Source organism: Carassius gibelio, chromosome A4 (assembly GCF_023724105.1).
Source record: "Carassius gibelio isolate Cgi1373 ecotype wild population from Czech Republic chromosome A4, carGib1.2-hapl.c, whole genome shotgun sequence".
NCBI lineage: Eukaryota > Metazoa > Chordata > Actinopteri > Cypriniformes > Cyprinidae > Carassius > Carassius gibelio.
Window position 1 is genome coordinate 29,146,292 of NC_068374.1, and position 20,348 is coordinate 29,166,639.

The 20,348-nt window shown below is 38.7% G+C and overlaps 2 protein-coding genes, 1 long non-coding RNA gene and 1 other non-coding gene across 4 annotated transcripts in view; all 4 read right to left on the bottom strand.

The window, feature by feature from the left end:
* Positions 1 to 35: 35 nt before the first annotated feature.
* On the bottom strand, positions 36 to 13,106 carry LOC127976234 (rab GDP dissociation inhibitor beta). Its single transcript, XM_052580520.1, has 11 exons — positions 12,922 to 13,106; positions 6,127 to 6,234; positions 5,951 to 6,050; positions 5,604 to 5,738; positions 2,749 to 2,947; positions 2,508 to 2,639; positions 2,314 to 2,413; positions 2,057 to 2,228; positions 1,553 to 1,697; positions 1,402 to 1,456; positions 36 to 1,329 (listed from the first exon to the last, which is right to left on the bottom strand). The coding sequence occupies exons 1-11, from the start codon at positions 12,964 to 12,966 to the stop codon at positions 1,174 to 1,176; spliced, it is 1,347 nt and encodes a 448-aa protein (XP_052436480.1). The 5' UTR covers positions 12,967 to 13,106; the 3' UTR covers positions 36 to 1,173.
* Positions 13,107 to 13,534: 428 nt separating this feature from the next.
* On the bottom strand, positions 13,535 to 15,783 carry LOC127976261 (uncharacterized). Its single transcript, XR_008157761.1, has 7 exons — positions 15,548 to 15,783; positions 14,513 to 14,693; positions 14,386 to 14,404; positions 14,221 to 14,311; positions 13,985 to 14,133; positions 13,816 to 13,894; positions 13,535 to 13,711 (listed from the first exon to the last, which is right to left on the bottom strand). It is a non-coding gene; the product is annotated as an uncharacterized LOC127976261 (long non-coding RNA).
* trnay-gua (transfer RNA tyrosine (anticodon GUA)) lies at positions 15,437 to 15,524 on the bottom strand. Its single transcript is given in 2 exon segments — positions 15,437 to 15,472; positions 15,488 to 15,524. It is a non-coding gene; the product is annotated as a tRNA-Tyr (tRNA).
* Positions 15,784 to 16,189: 406 nt separating the features above from the next.
* Positions 16,190 to 20,348, bottom strand: part of LOC127976268 (protein piccolo) — a 50,378-nt gene continuing 46,219 nt past the window's right edge. The window contains exons 25-27 of the mRNA XM_052580566.1: positions 19,576 to 19,710; positions 19,251 to 19,396; positions 16,190 to 19,168 (exon numbers count right to left, since the gene is read on the bottom strand). Of these exons, the coding sequence (XP_052436526.1) occupies positions 19,025 to 19,168; positions 19,251 to 19,396; positions 19,576 to 19,710 (425 nt within the window). The 3' untranslated portion in view covers positions 16,190 to 19,024. The remainder of the gene's footprint in view (positions 19,169 to 19,250; positions 19,397 to 19,575; positions 19,711 to 20,348) is intronic.

Consider the following 20,348-nt stretch of genomic DNA (forward strand, 5'->3'; position numbering starts at 1 on the left):
GCATGACCTATTGGGTAAAATAAACACAAAGTCAGTTTTCCACAAGTTAACATTTTACTTTGCAGTACAGAAATCATTTGAGCCCCATCTTTCAGCATTTGTTTTTCTTTTTTAAAACATTGGTGATATTTTGTACAGGGCCCCAGTCATATCAATACTGCCATAGACATTTTGGTCCTTGCTAACATGTCAGAGCTGTTGAAGTGACACTGCCTGCTGCTCTCTGCTCTGAGGTGAGGGAGGAGAGCTCCCTGATACACACTAGACAAGCAGATTCCAGACTTACAGTTAAGCAGCTTTTTCCACTGACGTGTGATTACCTCCATGTAGTAGCCTTTGAATCACACATAACCCATCAGAAAAGAGATGCAAGGCAAAGCTGAAAGAAACCCCGGCCCTTCAGACAAGTAGCACAATTTACAGCTAATTGGGGGGTCAGTTATGTTAAATCACATGAGCATATTGAGCAAAACAAATACTGTGGTTGGACAGGGATTACATAAAAGATTATCTACACTGTGTGTGCTTGATACATCCCTTCGATCTGTAAACCTAGGTAATTGGAGAAATATTGCAAACGAAATATTCAGGATGCCAGTTTAAGCACCAGTTGTAATTTCTAGGAAAATAGAATAATGGATAATCCCTGGAAGTTATCTTAGAAGTAGATGGTTTCCTTTAAAAATTAAACCATGTGCTATTAAACCTGGCCAAACTCAAAACAGATCATTTTGGAGTTTTGCAAACCCCATCCCCCTCCCCTTTAAGGTTATTTTCTTTACAGCCAACACCAATACACTTTTAAAATATGCATTTCTTCACATCAACTTGAATACATCTTTTTTTTGGCATCTTTGGACTTTTTACATACCATGTCTAAGCAGGCTGAGATAAAGATCACATGATGGAAACTGAATACAGGCCGTTGATAAACAATCAGTGCAAAATGGATCTTGCTTCCTGATTATAAAAAGCAGACTGGCAGAACCTTCTCCCCTTCTTCCCCAAAAATGCTAAATTTGTATAACTGTTTAAATGAAATTCCATTATGGGCAGAACATATGCTTGGATAGCCAGCTCGCCCAGTTTGGTTGCAATTTTTTTCTTTTTTTTTTTTAACCTTAAGATTATGATCGCCTAAATATCTGATATTCAAGAGCAGCTGGAGCTAGTTTACTGGTCAGCACCGTCTCCGAAGATGTCATTTTTCTTGCGCTCCATTTCGGCAAAGTCAAACTCTGTGCCCGTCATTCGCTTGTAGATGTCTTTGATATCATCACAGGTTGTCTCGAAGTGAGTTGTGGCATCATAGGAGCGAGAGATAAAGACCTGGGTGCAGATAAAAAACTTAGTACTGTAATTACACTTTGTATATCAAGCGAGCACAATGTAAACACTTACCTGACTGTCAGATCCCAAATCGTTTGGTGCGTACAGGTCACTAATGCTCACAAATCTGCAAAAAGATCACACATGGTTTTATTTATCTGACTGCATGCATGTCAAAGTAAGTTTTATACAATAGCAAGTGCAAACAGACATGCAAACCTACTTCTGCTCAACCGGTTCCAAAAGGTCCAGGGCTGGTTTGATCTCTTTCTCAGGGTCATTGGTCTCCACAGTGGTGCTGACAATGGCTACGTATTTACCCTGGGCTGCCACGTTGTGTGCGTAAGAGATCATGCACACATAGATATCTAAAAGGAGGAGATGATTTTAATGTACAATACTGCACCTTTACAAAGTTTAGGGTTGGTAATATTTTTTATGCTTTTTTTTAATGCTACATTTATTTAATCAAAACCACAGTAAAAACAGGAATATTGTGAAACAGTACAACTTAATATAGCGTTTCTATTTTTATGCATTTTCAAAATGCAATTTATTCTTGTGATGGCGAAGCTGAATTTGTCAATTATATAAAATGTAAGCAGGTGGCAAATAACTGATGCATGTCAATATCTATGTTAAGTGTATTAGGCCTTTAATAAATGTAGAAAAAAAAAAAAATAGAGTCATCAACATGCAAGCGCTGTGGTTTCATGTCAAGACTAACCATGCTTCCTGTTGACCTGGTTCTGAGGAATGATGATCTGGCAGGAGTTGGCATCGCTGGTGTTTTTAATGGGGTGGCTCATTATGCAGATGACCCGGATCACCTGACCAACCTTGTTGACTCGGTCCATGACATAACTAGGGTCGCAAATCAGCTGCTTGCAGCGAGCGATCTGACCGTGAAGAATAAACAACATTTAAGTCAAAGCACATTTTAAGGATAAATTAGATTTCCCACCGCTTGCAACAGAAACTTACCTCGCCCTCAGATTTGACGCCCACCACTTTGCCGTTCTCTATAATTATATCCTCAATGGGCTTGTTCAGCATGTATGTTCCTCCATAAATGGCACTTAATCTGTGAGTGACACAAATAAACTGCTAGTACACACAGACAGGTTTAAAAATGATGTGAACGTTAGTAGCAGAGGAAGTAGTTGGGGGAAACTCACCTAGCGAAGCCTTGGGGCAGCTCTCCCAGGCCATAGAGAGGGTACAGATATGGACTCTTGCCATACCTCGCCAAAGACTCGCTGTACAATTTAATCCTGTTTATCGTCTCTATGCAGGGCTGATCCAGGTAGCTGGACAGATAGACAACACAAACAGCTTTAACTTCATGGGACAAACAAGCCATTGATATCATAATTTTAGGTGAAATTTCTTCAAAAAGTAGATGAGGTTTCGACTCACTCATCTGTGCGGTAGAGTGCAAGAGCATGGCCGGTGAAGTCAACAACATCTTGCCCGAGGTCAAACTTTTTGTACACATCTCGCATGGTGGTCTTTTTTGGGTCCACTCCTTCCAAGGTTTTTGGGTCATTTTCATCAAAGTTGGCAACAAACACGAGAAACTTCCTGAATCGTCGTTTCTCAAAAAGTCCCATGAGGCCTGAAAGATGATTGAAAAATGTTTTAAAAAAAGATACTATGACAGCATGCATTTGTTTGAAGGGATGTATTTTAGGGGAACCAAACACATGCTAGCTCACTTAGTCTGCAAAAAAAGAAGAACTGCAGAACTGTACTACATACTGTCACGGGAGGAGCACAAGACAGACACAGTGGGCGTGGCGTCAGGCCTCGGAGAGGCTTTTATTAACAGAAATAATAAAACACAGGGAATAAAAGTGGCCAAAGGGGGAAAGTGTCCAAAATAACAGGGAATCTGGTGTCCTCGTCGTGCTGCGGGATTTGTGTAGGTCGGGCAGTGTTCATCAAGGAAGGGTCCAGGCAAGGGGCGGAGTCCGGCGGCCGCACGCGATCCCCTCCTAGGTCCGGGGCGCGAGGGGCGGCGGCTTCTCCTAGCGGCCGCGTCTCTCTCATTGGCCGCGGCGCTGGTAGGGGATGGACGGCCCGGCATCCTGGCCCGTCGGCCGTGTAAACGGGTGCGGTTCTCCTCCGGATCGCGGGTCCGGCAGCTCACGTCTTGGTGGCGCGGGAGTCCCTCAACGCTCCCTTCCTGGACCCACGAGGACACCAGCGTGCATGCACGGGGAAGAGACCGGTCTCCTGAGGAGAGGCGCGTTGGGCTTTTAAACAGCGGCGGTAATGAGGCTCCACTTCCTTCAGGTGTGCCCCATCACACGCCGCCAGCCCTGACTCGTCCAGCGCCCCTCCTCTCACACACCCACTCCAGTCGGGAGCCTGGTGAAGGGCGGCGATTTAGGACGGGGTGCCGGTGATAATCAGGGAGGAGGCAGCTGACTCGTCACATTCCCCCTCCCAAGCGACATCCCCGTCATCAGGGCGCCGCCCACACGGGAGTGCTACCATCCTCAACCAGGCTCCAAACGGTCGGAGTGGGCGGGGATTCCTCTCCGGGCGGTCCTCCCTCTCGCAGCGCACCGGAACAGGGACAGAGAAACCAGGTTTTAGTGACAGCCTCAACCAACCACAGGGTAAAATGACAATGGAAAAGTCACTTACCCCTTGTGTGGCTGGGAGGCTGTCCCCAGTTTTCCTCCGTCCCAGTCCGGGTTCTCACGAACGTTTGCGAGCGAGAGGGAGTGACGTCACCAGATGTTTCCCAACTGCGCTGTCTAGGCTCCGCCTTGCCCGCATTCTCCACCAGTGTCACGGGAGGAGCACAAGACAGACACAGTGGGCGTGGCGTCAGGCCTCGGAGAGGCTTTTATTAACAGAAATAATAAAACACAGGGAATAAAAGTGGCCAAAGGGGGAAAGTGTCCAAAATAACAGGGAATCTGGTGTCCTCGTCGTGCTGCGGGATTTGTGTAGGTCGGGCAGTGTTCATCAAGGAAGGGTCCAGGCAAGGGGCGGAGTCCGGCGGCCGCACGCGATCCCCTCCTAGGTCCGGGGCGCGAGGGGCGGCGGCTTCTCCTAGCGGCCGCGTCTCTCTCATTGGCCGCGGCGCTGGTAGGGGATGGACGGCCCGGCATCCTGGCCCGTCGGCCGTGTAAACGGGTGCGGTTCTCCTCCGGATCGCGGGTCCGGCAGCTCACGTCTTGGTGGCGCGGGAGTCCCTCAACGCACCCTTCCTGGACCCACGAGGACACCAGTGTGCATGCACGGGGAAGAGACCGGTCTCCTGAGGAGAGGCGCGTTGGGCTTTTAAACAGCGGCGGTAATGAGGCTCCACTTCCTTCAGGTGTGCCCCATCACACGCCGCCAGCCCTGACTCGTCCAGCGCCCCTCCTCTCACACACCCACTCCAGTCGGGAGCCTGGTGAAGGGCGGCGATTTAGGACGGGGTGCCGGTGATAATCAGGGAGGAGGCAGCTGACTCGTCACAATACAATAATTTCATTATGCTACAAAATTAATTAAAAGGGAAGTAAGGCGAGATGTCCAAGCTCATCACTTCACTGTAATTCCTCATCTACTCATAGCAGACCAGGGTGATTTAATTGATATACCATTATAGTTTTTATTAATATTTTAAATTGTCTGTTAAGGCTGCACAATAAATGACAAAAATCATAATTGTTGATTATTCCCTTGAAATTGTAATTGCGATTATTAATTTACGATTATCACAATATTCATTGAATGATGTTTATACCAAATATCTTAAGCATGCAGAATAACATAAATCGACTTTGAACGATTAATTGCAGCTTTGAACGATTACGTAATTGTGGCATCCGTAACTGTAATGGCGATTAGAAATTACATTTCTGCACCCCTATTGTCTGTTACATTTTCTATTTACCCTTCATTTATTTTTTATTTCAGTTTTTATTTCTAGGTATAAATAGTGAAACAACTTAGTTTTTAAATCTAATATTTATATTTTATTTCACGACAGCTTCATTTAAATTACCAAAAATGTTTTTAATAGTTTTAGTTTAAAATAATAACTCAGTTCAGACAATAAAACACTCCAGCCTACTTGGCTGTAGACTCAAGCTCTAGATGGCAGGACCATGGGTCAGCCACAGCCTGTTTAATGAACATCTGATGAACAATGCATACAAAACTGACAATAGCTAGCTTGAACTCACCAGTTTCAATCTGAATTTGCCAGTTTAACGTGGAAAAAAACAACAACAGAAGGTAATCTGAATCATAAACCGGTCACTTACTGGATGCCAGAGCTTCAGTCTCAGTGGAGGGCACTTTGTAGATGCTGCCCTTTTTGTAGACGAAGCTGCCCTCAATCACTTTGAAGTCCAGGTAACGCGTCACCTGCGTGATCAGCAGCATACGGACTAGCTGACCTATGAATACAAAAAGGACAATCATCATCCTTTGTATTCTTGAGCACTTCAAGAGTGAAAGAAAACTGCTAAGCAACAGGATACGTGTGACTGAGGGATCCAGCAGTGCCTGGCACAAAGCGATCCAGAACATGTGTATTTGGCCAAGATAACAGATTCCAAAAAGTGATGGCTGAAATGTAAATGTAAAGTTTGGTGTTGTCGCTTCCTACCGTTGGCCATTAGAAATTTGGGAATGAGGTCCACGTTCCAGTCGCGGCCCTTTCCCATGGACTCAGGAGGGCTGCCAGGAAGGCTGAAACGCTTGAACAACTGTGACAAAACCAAAAGACAATGTTAGTGTCTGTGGAGATTTAGAGAATAGCTGTGGTCTCAAACAGTGACTTACATCCTCCAAAGGGGTGATGGAAGCACTCTCCCCTCCATAGTACGAGTTCCTGTCCATGTGCAGAACCTTCTTCCCCTTCACGGACATGATCCCAGACAGGATGCATTCCTAGAGGAAACACATGAATGCAGATTCAGTACAACATATCTCAGACATGTGACCATGATGACCCCAGGCCATTCAAAATGCAGTCATGGTTTGCATAATATACTGAATGCCAATTATTTAGTGGTTTTGAAGCAGGTTGCATCTCTGGGGAAAATACAATTATACATACTGTCCTTGACTTTAGCAAAGCATTACTCGTTTTATAGAACCAATCCTAGCCGATGGATATCCTGTAGACATGCCTTTAAAGCAAGCCCTAGCACATTTTTCAATATCAGTGTGGAGTAGATCAAAGGGGTTCAGCAGAGGAACGTCCTTTATGCTTTACAAGAATGTCAGAACTGAAACAGAGAGCTTTACTAATCATAAACTGTCTATCACTGTAGCAAAAACAACTTAAAGGCCATGTTGCAGGTTAAACACCACTTTCGATTAACGGGTACATAAATCACTCAAGATATGTATATCATTTTTAAAATGTCTCAAAAATGGTCTTAAAGTTATTTTTTAAGTTTTTGGTATTAACGTTTTTTTTACGCAACTCTGTGATGACGTCATGTTGGGGAGAAGTCGAGGAAATGTAGCCTCAGGCTAGTATGATGCAGCGTTCCAGGCAATCCGTAACCCGTGTTTTTCCAACCTTAAACCTTAAACCCCTTAAAGGGGTGGTGTTGGCGCAGTGGATAAGACACATGTCATTGGTGTGAGAGACCCGGGTTCGAATCCACTGTGAGACACCAATGTGTCCCTGAGCAAGACACTTAACCCCTAGTTGCTCCAGAGACGTGCGACCTCTGACATATATAGCAATTGTAAGTCGCTTTGGATAAAAGCGTCAGCTAAATGAATAAATGTAAATGCAAATGTAAACCCATGAAAGTGCACTGGAACGGCAATCAAATCCATGACTTCCCACCCGTGTACTCGTGTATCATACTAGATCGATGCACTCCGAGTTCCGAGGTCACACGAAACAACGAATAATACTGCCTGTGGATGCAGTGTTTATGCAAGTAGTACACGTTGAAAAAACGATTTTAGGTGAATGCAACGTTGCAATAAAATAAATAATCTAGTTACAATTACTTGCGCTCAGAAAGTTTGGCGTAACTTGCCTGGAACAGTACAAAGTCGTTAGTAGTGGTATGAAATAGTGATTACGAGCTCAAAAACCCTGCCTGGAACGCAGCATCAGAACTATAGCAACTGACTGGGATGAGGAAGAGGTGGCAAGAGCCAACATGTATGATTGCCCGCAGCTGTGTAATTTCGATCGAGCCAGAAGTGAGAGGGCAAATGAGGAATTGTCAAGAACTGATGTCCGTCAAAGCCTATGCATGGTCCGAGGAGAATGAGTGGAGAGTTGGTGAAGTTGCTATCATTTAGCATCGCAGCAATGAGCACTGGAGCTAGTCTACGAGCAGCAGTGTGCAATAACTACACACACACACACATATACATATATATATATAATTTTATTTATTTATTACTGCCATTGAATAGCACCGAGTGTAAAATCAATGTTTTCTTTATATCTAGTGGCAGTGATCATGACGTTAGTTCAGAGAAGTACCGGTAACCTTTCTGTTGCATATGAGTAACATCTAACAGCAAATAAAATTAATTTGAAAATAAATCGCGCTACTTGTTTGAGCTGCGGTCCTTGCTGCGCATCGCAAAAAGACTGGTCCGAGCTCAGAACAGCTTTACTTGGGAGCCAAAGTAGAGTTCGCTAAACTGATATAACACAGCGCTGTGAGAAGCAAGAAGCATTTGATTTTGCTGCAGAATGAATAAAGATTGATGCGAGATCTAATGAAAAGCATTCAAATTCTGCACGGATCTCTGTATAATCTAACGCTAACTAGAACCATGGTGTTGTGGCAGAAATAGTTGAATGTTATTACATTCATTTCATACAACATTATTTTTTTTGTGTATGAAATAAAAGAAGTTACAAATTGCTTTGTGCAAATAAATGTGCAAAGTGCTCATAATCCCTGAAGTTGTTGGTAGGGATATGCCGGTTAATTGATCATGCTTTTATCACGGTAAACAGTATTATAACAGTATTGAAATTTCAATTTAAAAAGTGCTCAAAATATAGTATAATAGGTTAAATAACTTTTTCTAATAACAAAAATAACTGAACATTTAAATAAAATAAAACAATAAAAGAAACAAAGTTTTGCACAGATTAAAGTGCAAAAGAACTATAAAGACTCATAGGTATCACTTTACAATCTCATTAGTTAACCATTAACATTCACAATAGCTACATCTGCTACATAGGTTATTAATCTTTGTTAAAAAAAAAAAAATACAAATCATAGTTCATGTTTGCTCATTAAATAATACAGTTGCAACTTTACATTTTAACAACGTGTTATTAAATATTGGAATACCGAAGATTAATGAATGTTCAGAAGAATTTGTCATTGGCAGTTTGTTAACCAATGAATTAACTAATGTTAAAAATGAAGTCCTGATGTAAAGTGTGAATTAACAATAGAGAATCAAAACATTTTCAAACTATATCTATGGCACGTTGTAGTCCAGATTAAGTCTTAACCCTAAGTATTTGGCACTGTGATGAACATCATAGCAAATACACAAATCTGAATGGCTATTTAAAATTATTTAAATATGCTTCAGAAAGTAGTCCAGCTGGTTTATTTAAGGGGTTTCCAGGTTAAGGACATATTCTGCAGTTTAGCACCATCTGCTGTCAGAGTGTGAATGTGCTTTCATTTAGCTCCTCTCTCACATGTTCCTCCATGTGCTTCTCTTACACTTGTTTACATCAGAGTGCACAAGTCTTTCAAGCAGCATGCAGCGGTTTTGTGCATTTTGACCAGTTGATGGGAATAGTATTTTTAAAATGCATTCCAAATTCAGAATAATTTGTAATATAATTATTCACTGGATTTAGAAGTGCCCACAATAACAATATCATACATATTCATTACCGTGATATATCGGATTACCAAATACAGGCACAAGTCTAGTTGTTGATCAGTTCCATACAAACTATAGAATAATAATGGTACATTTATTAAAAGTACATTATATACCCTTTCTACATAAAATTTTTATTTTGTACAATACTGTTGTTAATAAAATAAATTTTGTAAGCTTCCCAACTCAAACTTTGTGCTTTACTGTCAAATGTGCATAAACATGAAATAAACAAGAAATTAACAGGTTATATTTTTAGTAACTGCACTTATTAATGCAAAACGATATTTATTTTATCATGTATACATCATATCCTTCCGAAATTAAAAGCATGCTGCACATTGTAATTTCCTCTTGAGTTAAGTCTATTTATTATCAAAGCATTTATCAGTATTACAGTTAAAATGGGGAAATGTGAATGATTGCATTGCAGGCTAGTTTAAGGTTTGGCCCTAAATTTTCTGCTTGTGCTCCTACAAATGTTTTAGTCAGGGGCTACAGCACTCCTAGTAGAAATAGTTAGTCTGGAGCACTAATTTAGTGTCTTTATTTTTATTTCTGTTTTAGCTATTTTCAGTATTTTCAAGTTTTCTGTGTAATTTTGACATTTGATTTCAGCTTTATTTTAATTAACGAGAACATTTTTATTGTTTTAGTTATCAACACTATCATAAAATGTTTACAGTGCTTATGACAGCAAGCTTTGTAAAAAAAAAAAAAAAAAAAAAAAAAAAAAAAAAAAGGCTATATAAAAGACAAGCATGGACATTTAAAGAAACACTGAAACACTGTCCTCTCACAGGCCATAATAAGTGATTATAAACAGTGAACCTACAGATCATGTGATGGAATGGACTTTACACGTAACATAAGCCACTGAATGACACAATTCACAATGACATGTACTCTCAAAGCCATTAACAGTAACTCATTTTCCAACAAGCAACATTCTTTTCTTCATTACGGCTCACAAATCATTCAATGCAGATGATCAGTTGAGGTATGAGAGTAACAAAATCCTTCTGAGTGGAGATAAGCCAAGGCCTTAGCATTACAAATATGTAAGAAAATATCTAAACAAGACAACGCCTTCTTTGCATCACACTGCTAAGCTAGAACAGGTCAGGTTGGGATACCAACAATGAGACCTATTTCTCATCTGATCATAGCTGCTGAATATGTGGTACTGTAAAATGTTGATGTAATTATTAATTCAGAAACTCTTGTGTGGAAAGAGTATGTCCGAACAAAACCCTCATGACTATAGAAACGACTTAATATGCCTTATGGTGGCAGTTAAAATTTTTATGCACCAATTTCTCATGTCCACATAATGTCCTCGCCTCAAATGTTCATGACTCAACTGCCCTCATCTCAAAGGATGAGTTCATTTATAACTAAAAGGAAAAATCTTAAAAAATAAAATGACTGTACTAAAATCCAAAGATATTTTTTTTTTTGTAGCAATAAGGGTTAAATGTTAACATTCACTGTAAAGTGTACAGTAGATCCAAACGGCTGAACACCACCTGCTTCTCCGTACTAAAGAATCAGGCTACAGTCACATGAAAGGCCCTAAGAAATGCTCCTGACATTTCTCTTCCTCTTTCATGACATTAAACACCTGCTGGGATCCAGCGTTCTGGCTTCAAATGACTATCAGCGACTCGATCACACTCCAGTAAAACACTTCTCCCACTCTTCTAAACAGAAAGCTCAATCATCCAGTATTTGATCATGTTTCTTTTGTTTGTTGCCTTTTCCCCTCAATCCACTGTAGATGATTCATCACATTATGTGGAGAAAGAGGTGTCTACACAAAACGAGACGACATAGCGGCCAATAAAAAAAAAGAAAATGCAAAGAAAGTGAAAAAGTAACAAGCTTTTTACTATAAAATTTACAAAGAATAACAAGCCAGTATTAGAATTCCTATCATTGCGCGTTTTAAAACAGGCAAGACTCTTGACATTTGTTCTATTCGAACTCAGAGAAGTTCAAACATCAATGCTCCTAACTTCCAGCCACTACACTCTCCAGCTCAGGCTAAAGGGATTACGCAATAAGCCATGTAATACCAGATTCCTACTACGCTCAAGGAAACTGTGGCCTCAGAAACTGTGGAATTCCTCCTAAAACAGCCGAGATGGGAGCACTGTTGCTCATTTTTCACTCTCATGCCACCCTCAGCTTACCATTCTTGCCTGATTTGCAGAACTAAACAGAGGACGTCAGTCTCGGTTCCTCTACAAAGCGGACCAACGCCTTTCTGGTTCTCTACTGATAGCCTAAATCACCTCTGCACAAAAACGTCCTATGTTCACTTCCCATACTTCCTGTTTTAGGGGAACAACTTTGTATAGGCTTCTTTAGACACATTACACTAACCCAGGCCTTGAGTAAAAGCAATGAAATTTTAATAATCAATATCCACATTCAATAAAATGCAACATCGGTTTTAATGCATACTTGAGTCTTTTAGGATTAGTACGGATAACAGTTTAAAATTTTATGAGATTCCAAATGCATGTTTATGGAGATGTGGGTGCTTGTTTTCTTACTTTAATAAGTGAAACAAACAAAAAACGGTGTACTCGATCCTGTTTGGACCACAAGGAAGAAAGGTTTCCAGGGACTGTCACACCAAACAAATGAGTTTGACCGAAAAGCAAAGTACAGTAGCAGCCAGGAATAGTTTTCATCACGGGGTTTTCCTGGCACACAATAATGTATACTATGGAGTCATTTTGAAAAGCCTGGCTGATCTGGGTAACAACATTTGTGTATCATTTTATCTATCTATCTATCTATCTCTCTCTCTCTCTATATATATATACCAACTTTCTGGCTGAATGAACAGGCATATAAAGCATTGCAATAGAATATGTAATGAAGGTTTTCTGTTTCACTTGAGGGTGTGGTTGTTTACTTAACTATATTGACGAAATATGTCATCTAAAAATTGGTTCATTGTGTAATTTCATTTTAAATAAAAAATATATTAAACGATCATACACCCTTACAATAACTACTAAGTCAAGTTCTTGTAAAAAATAACATTGAGATTATTGAGGAAGCCACTGGGAACATTATATAATAACGTTACTTTCAAATAGCAGAACAAATGCATACTTTTATATGATTTTAGGAAAAATGAAAACCGTTATCAAAAACAATAAAAGACAATGTATTACCTAGACACAGAACGCACGCTGTGTAACATTAGTTAGCACTGTCACAATATGAAAGCCTCATTACATTAGAGATATGTGATCCAAAATGTCACACTAAAACAACAAAACACAATAAGTTTCTTAGTGCGTTATTAACCAGCTATTTTATAACATTAAATAATATTGCGTAATTACAAAACGCCGTCAAATTTGTAAACGAGGCCTGTGAAGCAGCGTTAGCCGCGGCTGAGCGCCAATAGATAACTGATGCTAAAGTTAGCATTCAGCCAGATTAGCACATCACGTATAGTTAGAATGAATGCTGATTAGCCTGAGGCTAAAGGTAGCATTGTTGCTAATTAGCATATCTGATAAGAGTTCGACTGGCTGCTGAGGAGCATTATGCTTAAATCAGCAAGATAGTAATTAGCCTCCTAAAATGAATGCAACAGTAACACCACTGCCTAGCAAGATCGAAACAGCCTCTGACTGTGGTTTTCTTATGATTTTTTCAACATATACGCGATTATATTTGTATAAAATAATATTCTGCTACCGTCAGCCCGGTTCCCAACACGATAACGTCGTACTCTTCATTCATTTTTCTTCGTCTTTAATCCTCTTTTCCTACGCGTCTGCCCGAAGAAAATGGAGATCTTTGCAAAGCTGGAAATGAAAGAAGTGCGCTGGCACGTCACCCCCGAGTGGGTGCAGCTAAAGTGGGCAGGGCGTGCTAGATTGAACGTTCTCAGATGCGACTGGTGGATTGTGTTGTCAATCGTCGTGGGCAAATGCTCCGCCTCCTGATCACCAAGGGCCTCACTTATACGCAAAAAACATGCTATGAAAGAGGCGCACGACAATTCCTTCGCAATTGACGGGATTTATAAAAACAAACTTATCGGGAAAATGTGTGCACCTGCACGCAAACTCTGTCCTATTCGGTGGATGAACGGTCCATCGGCCGGTTTGAATAGGTCCAATATGACAATACTGTACAACTATTGCTGCACAGATAAATTGATGTGTGCAGGCAAACTCCTTCTGTGCTAGTCACATATTTGAAGGATATAATTTAAAGGAAATATTTGGATGTGTAATTTATTATTATGGATTTTTGGATATAGCCTATTTATTCTAAAACATAACATTTTACTGGATCATTTTTAGCTATTTAAATTGTATGACAGAAATGACACTTATAGTCCGTATCTCCTTAATGTCTTGAGGTTTTTTGGCATACTGTTTTGTTGTATTGCCTGTATTGTCTTCAGTATATCTGAGTTCCAATTGCAGCAGCATCCTAAAGGCATCCACATTCTGTCCAATGCAGGCCATATGTAGAGCTGCAAACCATTAAAAAAAAAAAAATCACTTTACGTTATAAAAAGTTTCCAATTATGGCATCTCACTAAGGCGGCATGCGATGAAATACACTGAAAAGTGTAACCTGATCTTCCTTTTGTGTCTCTTGTATGTAGATCAGCGCCCAGGGCGTGCAGTGTTTTTATGAAACATGTGTGACCTTCCTGAAAGAAGAGCATTGAGATCAAAACCAGATTAGAAGAGACAATGTGTTTACCTTAACTGTGCTTCATGTTTAATGCAATAGATACAACCTTAGCGGCGTAGTGCAGTGCAGTCAGCTTCAGTTTTGTGGCTCTTAAGTTTATATCAATACCAAGATTATGCACGAGGAAATAAAGTGCTTCTTCCTGAGCAGTTACAGAGGCCTGGTGTAGGGTCTGTGCAACTATAATATCTACCGCTGAAGGAGATAAACCAGATAAATGTGTATATGCTTATATCTAATATAAGAAAAATAAAGTGAGTGATATTGATAATATGTGCTTACCTGGTGAATCTCAAGGAGCAATTAATTTCTTATGGCATCCATAAATGGTGTGACTCCACAACTTTCTTTCTCATCAGGCACATAGCTACAACTGAATTAACATGCAAACAATGTGAGCAAAATAAGCAGGCACTATGCTATACACACAAACTTAAAATATGTTACCTCTGAAGCATAATCTTCACTGCATCCTCACAGCCGTGCATAGCATGGGGGAGAAAAAAAAGCAGACACATGAAGGCAAATCTGTGAAATCTGGAAAAGCATTCATTCATGTGTTTCTATACTATACCAGCAGTGTGGAGAGGTGTCCTGCCAGTCTTGCACTTTGTCTTCCACACCTCGGGTTTGGCCAGTAGGAGGTGGTGTATGATGGCTAGATCTCATTCTCAGCATGCAATGTGGAATGAGTTCCATCCATCCTTGTTCTACAGCATTGGGTTACCACCATGATTCAGCAGCTCCAAAATGACCTTGAGGTTTCAACGGGTACAGGCCATCATAAGAGGGGTCCCAAACAGGTTAGAAGTTGGATTTGTTAAAATGAAGAACGAAGCAGTGTTATTATCAACTATAAGAAAAATTATTAAAAATGATGTTCTTTAATCGAAATGAGGCTGAAATAAAAAAATAAATATAAATATTAGATTTAAAAAACTTAAACTTAAAATAAATAAATAAGAAATGTTGGCTTGGCAACTAAATACATTTTAATTTGAAGTAAAACTTATAAAAAAACAAAACAAATTTAAATTAAAGCTAAAAAGAAATAATAATAAAAAACTGAAAATGAAAAGTGAAAAAAAAAGCTACATGAAAATAAAAATATGAAAAAATCACTCACAAAATATACAGTACTTCTTTGCCCATAAATAAAATACAACATGTTCTGCGTGGAATTGTGTACACTGCACACATTATAACTGTAAAATATATACTATATTAGTATAGTACATTAGTAATTTTGTAATGTGATTTTATGATTTCTATTAGTTTAGTTAGTATTTAGTTTTTTCTTTTTCTTCAGTTTTAGTAATGTTAGTATTTCAGCTTTAGCTTATTTTATTTCAGTTTTCATAATATTCCATTCATGTCAGCTTTATTTCGAAGATAATCCTTTATGGTTTTACTTAACATTTACTACACGGATATTATATGACGTACAAATGTATATAAACAGCAACAAGCAGTATTTTTTCAATTGACTAAAAATACTTCCTTCGAGCCGGATTCGAACCAGCGACCTAAGGATATCAATGCTGAACCTCTACAGTCCTCCGCTCTACCAACTGAGCTATCGAAGGCGTTAAAGAAGGTTTTGACTCACTATATGAAAATTCATAAATTCCCTTCAGAAGCCTCGTGCAGTGCTCGAAGAAGTCGTTGTACACTTCAATGTCCATGTTGAGCTGCTCTACTAAATGATGCAACATATCAATGTGTCCATGTCTGACAGCATATAGCACTAAAGTATCCAGATTTCCCAAAATGAGTGTAAGTTAGATGACAGAATGTTTTTTGAGTTGCTTCGGACGACTGTTTGTGCACAGCTCTCCATGTTGAATTGATTTGATTATGTGCTTTAATGTGTTTTGTTCCTACATTTAACTTCCAACATTTAACAACAACACCACCACCCACCGTTTTCTTCAAAATAAAAGTCACGTTATTCGTTTTTTCTTAATGTTTTTATTTATTTTTTACTTTGTAAAATATAATAATCTCATAAAACTATAAAACAAGAAAGAAAGAAAAAGCATTATGACATTACCTGTCTTCGTGTTTCTTCCTACCCACAAACTGGTAGACAGACAGACAGATATATAAAACAGACAGATAGATAGACATATATAAAACAAACAGATAGATAGATACAGCTTCATGTAGAAAGACAGATACAGACAGATAGATGACACATTGACAGAGAGAGAGGGGGGGGGGGTGGCTTACAAATGAACTCACATCAGGGAAAATTTTACATATATCATTTAATATTTAGACTTGGGGCATTAGCCTTTTATTACAGCACAATTTGCATAATTTATCAATACCGTTTGTGTACAACCACAAAAACCATGACAGTTTTTTTTTCATCAGTTTACATTAAGTGGAAAACCAGACGGATTATATCTTTGTACAGTAAGCATACATATTTAGATCTGATAAATTTTTCATAATCGTATTCTCTTTTTGTAAATAGAATCTGGACACAAAAATAATATGAACAAACCACCAACAAAACATGCAACATCCAAAGTGAAAACACCATACATTTCCTGATTCTACTTGGAGTCAGTGAGGTCCAAATCTGTTCGTTATTATACAGGGTTAAATCGGTGTCTGTTGTGCAGGTCAAGTCCTTTCTGTCAGAGGCAAGCATGAGGAGAGCTTTTACCCTAGTCATGTACATGTACAACATGTAACACAGATCAAACACAGTCGCTCTGCTTCTTTCTCTCACACATGCTCTTCGCTGAACCAGACAACTAATACAAGATCTTATTTGTACAAAAAGAAAATTATAATTTTTATTTACACAATTTATTTATTTATTTTTAAATCTTTTTTTTTTTGCAGAGGTGAAGGTTAGTGTGGCGAAGTTAAAGTGGAGCATGCGCGAATAATTCAAGGAGGCTGCGTTGGTTAAGATGAATTCACGTGACAATTGGTTATATGATTGCTATCTAATTTGTAAACATACAAAATTATAACACATTCTGGGACATCAGAATATATAGTGAAAGCTGCGCATTGTATATAAAGCTGAGTGCAGTGAGAAAGTTGTGTTTCTTTCCAGACACTGTGAATGACCAACATAAGATGACCTGCTATGACCCTGTAAACACATTTTATGTACAACTAAATTCTCAAAACTAGTAGTTATTTAATTGAGTAGGTTAATCAACCCTACGTTTTTGCAAACTCATTGTTATATGACATCAAAATAGCAATAAAAAGTTAATTAAACAAGCATCAGGCAAAAGACAACCAAATATAAAAGCAAACCTATTTACCACGTAAAAAAAAATAAAAAACATACAAAGAAAAAAAAAAGTCCTCATTCGTCTTCATCTGGTGTACTTATTGACCACTAAACAATAAGTACACCAGATGCTTTTTCGGTTGCATAGAATAACATACATGGAACCTGTGGATTTTGGTAGTTTGGCACTGGGTGTTTGAGTGAACACCAGTAAGTGCATGAGCTGTAAAATGGCTGGGTTATTTTATGTAAAGTTTGTATCCAAAAATCCTAAATTTAAAGGCATAAAAAAACAACAAGAAACAACTTACGTATTAATACTAATGGCATTTGCAAGTGTCTGCATTGCGAAATGGCCACACTCTTCTGAAAGTATGAGATTGTGCACTCAGCGTCTAACATGTCCTTTAAGACATGTAAACCAAGAAGAAATTTAAAGTTTGCCAAAATGATCTGTTAAACTAAAAATGAACACATTGTGATGTTATCACTCTGATCCTCATTGTTATCACCTTTAAGCAGAACCTGCTTAGAACAAAGATCAGCCAATAATTTTTAAGCAAGGCCTTTTCATCGAAACCTGAGTGTTAGGATTTATTTCTATTTTTTTTAATAAAACATAATATCAACATTGTATCAGCAATATGATGCGGACAGACACTACACTGACCCATTCGAACTCTATTCCTTGAGTATGTAAGAGAAACAGATGTGTATGAGTATTTGGGGGATTGACAGTGTTTGACTCTTTTAAATGGCAGGATGTGTTTGCTGTTTCGAGGAAAACTCAGAAAAAAACTTACAACCTACTTTTGTAAAATGCTTGACACAAAAGTGCAAATTATATAACAGTGCTGGGTTTGACATTTTCAACTGATGCTGCTGCAAACTGGAGATATTTCAACTGTCACATTCATCAAATGAGACAGCGAATCAGGACAATCAGTGAACACTTTCTATTCAATTTCCTATTCATTTCTGTGTGAGTCATAAGTCTGGCAGTTATCTTAAAAGTTTAAATTCTTTGTAATTATCTGCTTCTTCATTCCTAGAACTTTGAACCTGTATCTCTGGCTTTGATGAATTCAGTATCACAAAGCAAAAGATTAAAGTATTCTGTGAGTGGAAATAACCATACTGACACAACGAGTCATCACAACACCCAATAAATCATATTTCATTCATTTAAATCTGTCTATAATATACCATAAAATACTCTTCTAATTCCAATGATAATATGCTTTAAATATCAGGTCTTTCAACACATAATAACATCTGAGAGGGAATGTAAAATAACGATAAATATCTAAAACTGAATTTGTCTCTATCATACAAAAATAATGTATATGATATTTATCTCTATCTGTAGATAATATCTCATATGAATAATGCACAAACGGGAAAAATAACTTTGAAATAAATATACTTTCACTCTATTATCTAACTGTCTGTTGTGGCCCAGTGTACACACATTATTATACATACATCTGTATAAATATGTGTAGATAAGTGTAAGTTGTTGTGAAAGTGCATGTACACATATAGGTATATGAACACATTGTGTGACTGTCCTGCTCAATTTTTTGAGCTTTTCCCAACTTAAAGATCTGCATCGTGTCACTAAGTGTCAGATCCTTTCTGTAAACACCATTATACGCCTGTTTCTCAATGGCTTGGATTAACACGATCACACATGCCAGTGCAGTAGGGAAGCTCCCTGTGTCAACCTCCAAATTCAGCTTGGTTTAGTCCCAAAGAGTGTGGGAGGGATGTGCGACTCCACTGCCTGGTCTGTCCTTGTGCCTCATCCGATCGCCGTCTTTAAGAGTGGATCTGAGCTGTGCTGGCCAGCAGCTTGTGCCAGCTCACCACACGTTTCCGTAGGTCTACCTTATCCAGCCACACGTAGGCTTCGCCGATTAGGGTCTTCTTTACGAACTTGCCTCCATTTGAAACAAGAAAGAGCTGCAAGGGTTGGAATAAATATGAATCACTACTTCAAGTTGGGTCAAACTTTAGCACCCTAGTTTGTCAATTTCTGACGTACCTGAATGGAATGACCTGCAGGGTTCATGCAGAAGCGAAAAGTTTCGTTGAAAGACGGTTCACGATCATGCCGACACACTCTGGTTTTCTTCTTGATGATTCTTTTCTGAGTGGCCACATTCACCACATAGAGCTTCACATACAGGTCTGTAAAACAACACCAACAGTAAGTATTAAGCTTTCCTATCTCAAGTCCTGTTTAAACAGGAAATAGGAATTTCAGAACATTTGGCAAGTTTATATCAATAAGACAATGTGTAAATCAACCATATATCAAATAGATGCATAGTATGAGTGAACATGTTTGCAGTAGTGCGTCTTGTTACCTGGGAGGTGGTCTGGAGACTTGAATTTGTAGGTGATGTTTCTGCACTGTAGGATTTCAAGCACCAGGTGTTCTCCTTCTGTTTTCATCTCTTTCTTCAAGGCGATCTTTAGCTCCCCTATCACCTGAGTCTTACCTAAACAGGCACAGACACATCGATATGGCAATTCTTCTTCCTATCCGTTATCTCTGTATCTCTTCCTAACACATTCTGTGTATCTCTGACCATGAGGAGCATACAGAAAGTAATAAATAACATGGCAGAGGAAACAGATGAATCCAGAGGGAACTATTAGTCTACTGGTATTCATAGATTAAAGTTTGATATAGAATATAATATCGTTCAAAAGTTTGGGGCTACTAAGACTTTGTTTTTTGGAAGCACTTGATGGTTTAAATCAGCAAGGATGCATTAAATTGATTTCTATTCATCAACGAATCCTGGAAAAAAAAACATCATGGTTTTGACTTAATATTAAGCAGCACAACTATTTTCTAATTGATAATCAGAAATACATTTTGAGCACCAAAGCAGTACAGTAGAAAGTTTTCTGAAGGATTATGTGACACTGCAGATTGGAGTTATGATGTTAAATGATGGTATTTGCCATCACAGGAATAAATTAAATTTTAAAGTATATAAAATAGAAAATAATTATTTAAAATTGAAATAACATTTCACAATATTTCTGTTCTTACTGTATTTTGATCAAATAAATGCATCCTTGGAGAGTATAAAAGGCTTCTCTGAAAAATATTGAGACATTTTACAAA

Coding starts and splice junctions, on each gene's coding strand:
- LOC127976234 (XM_052580520.1), bottom strand. CDS start 12,966: ATGAATGAAGAGTACGACGTTATCGTGTTGGGAACCGGGCTGACG. Junction 6,235..12,921: donor TGTTGGGAACCGGGCTGACG/GTAGCAGAATAT, acceptor TGTTTCCTCTAG/GAATGCATCCTGTCTGGGAT. Junction 2,229..2,313: donor GCGTCAAATCTGAGGGCGAG/GTAAGTTTCTGT, acceptor CTTCACGGTCAG/ATCGCTCGCTGCAAGCAGCT.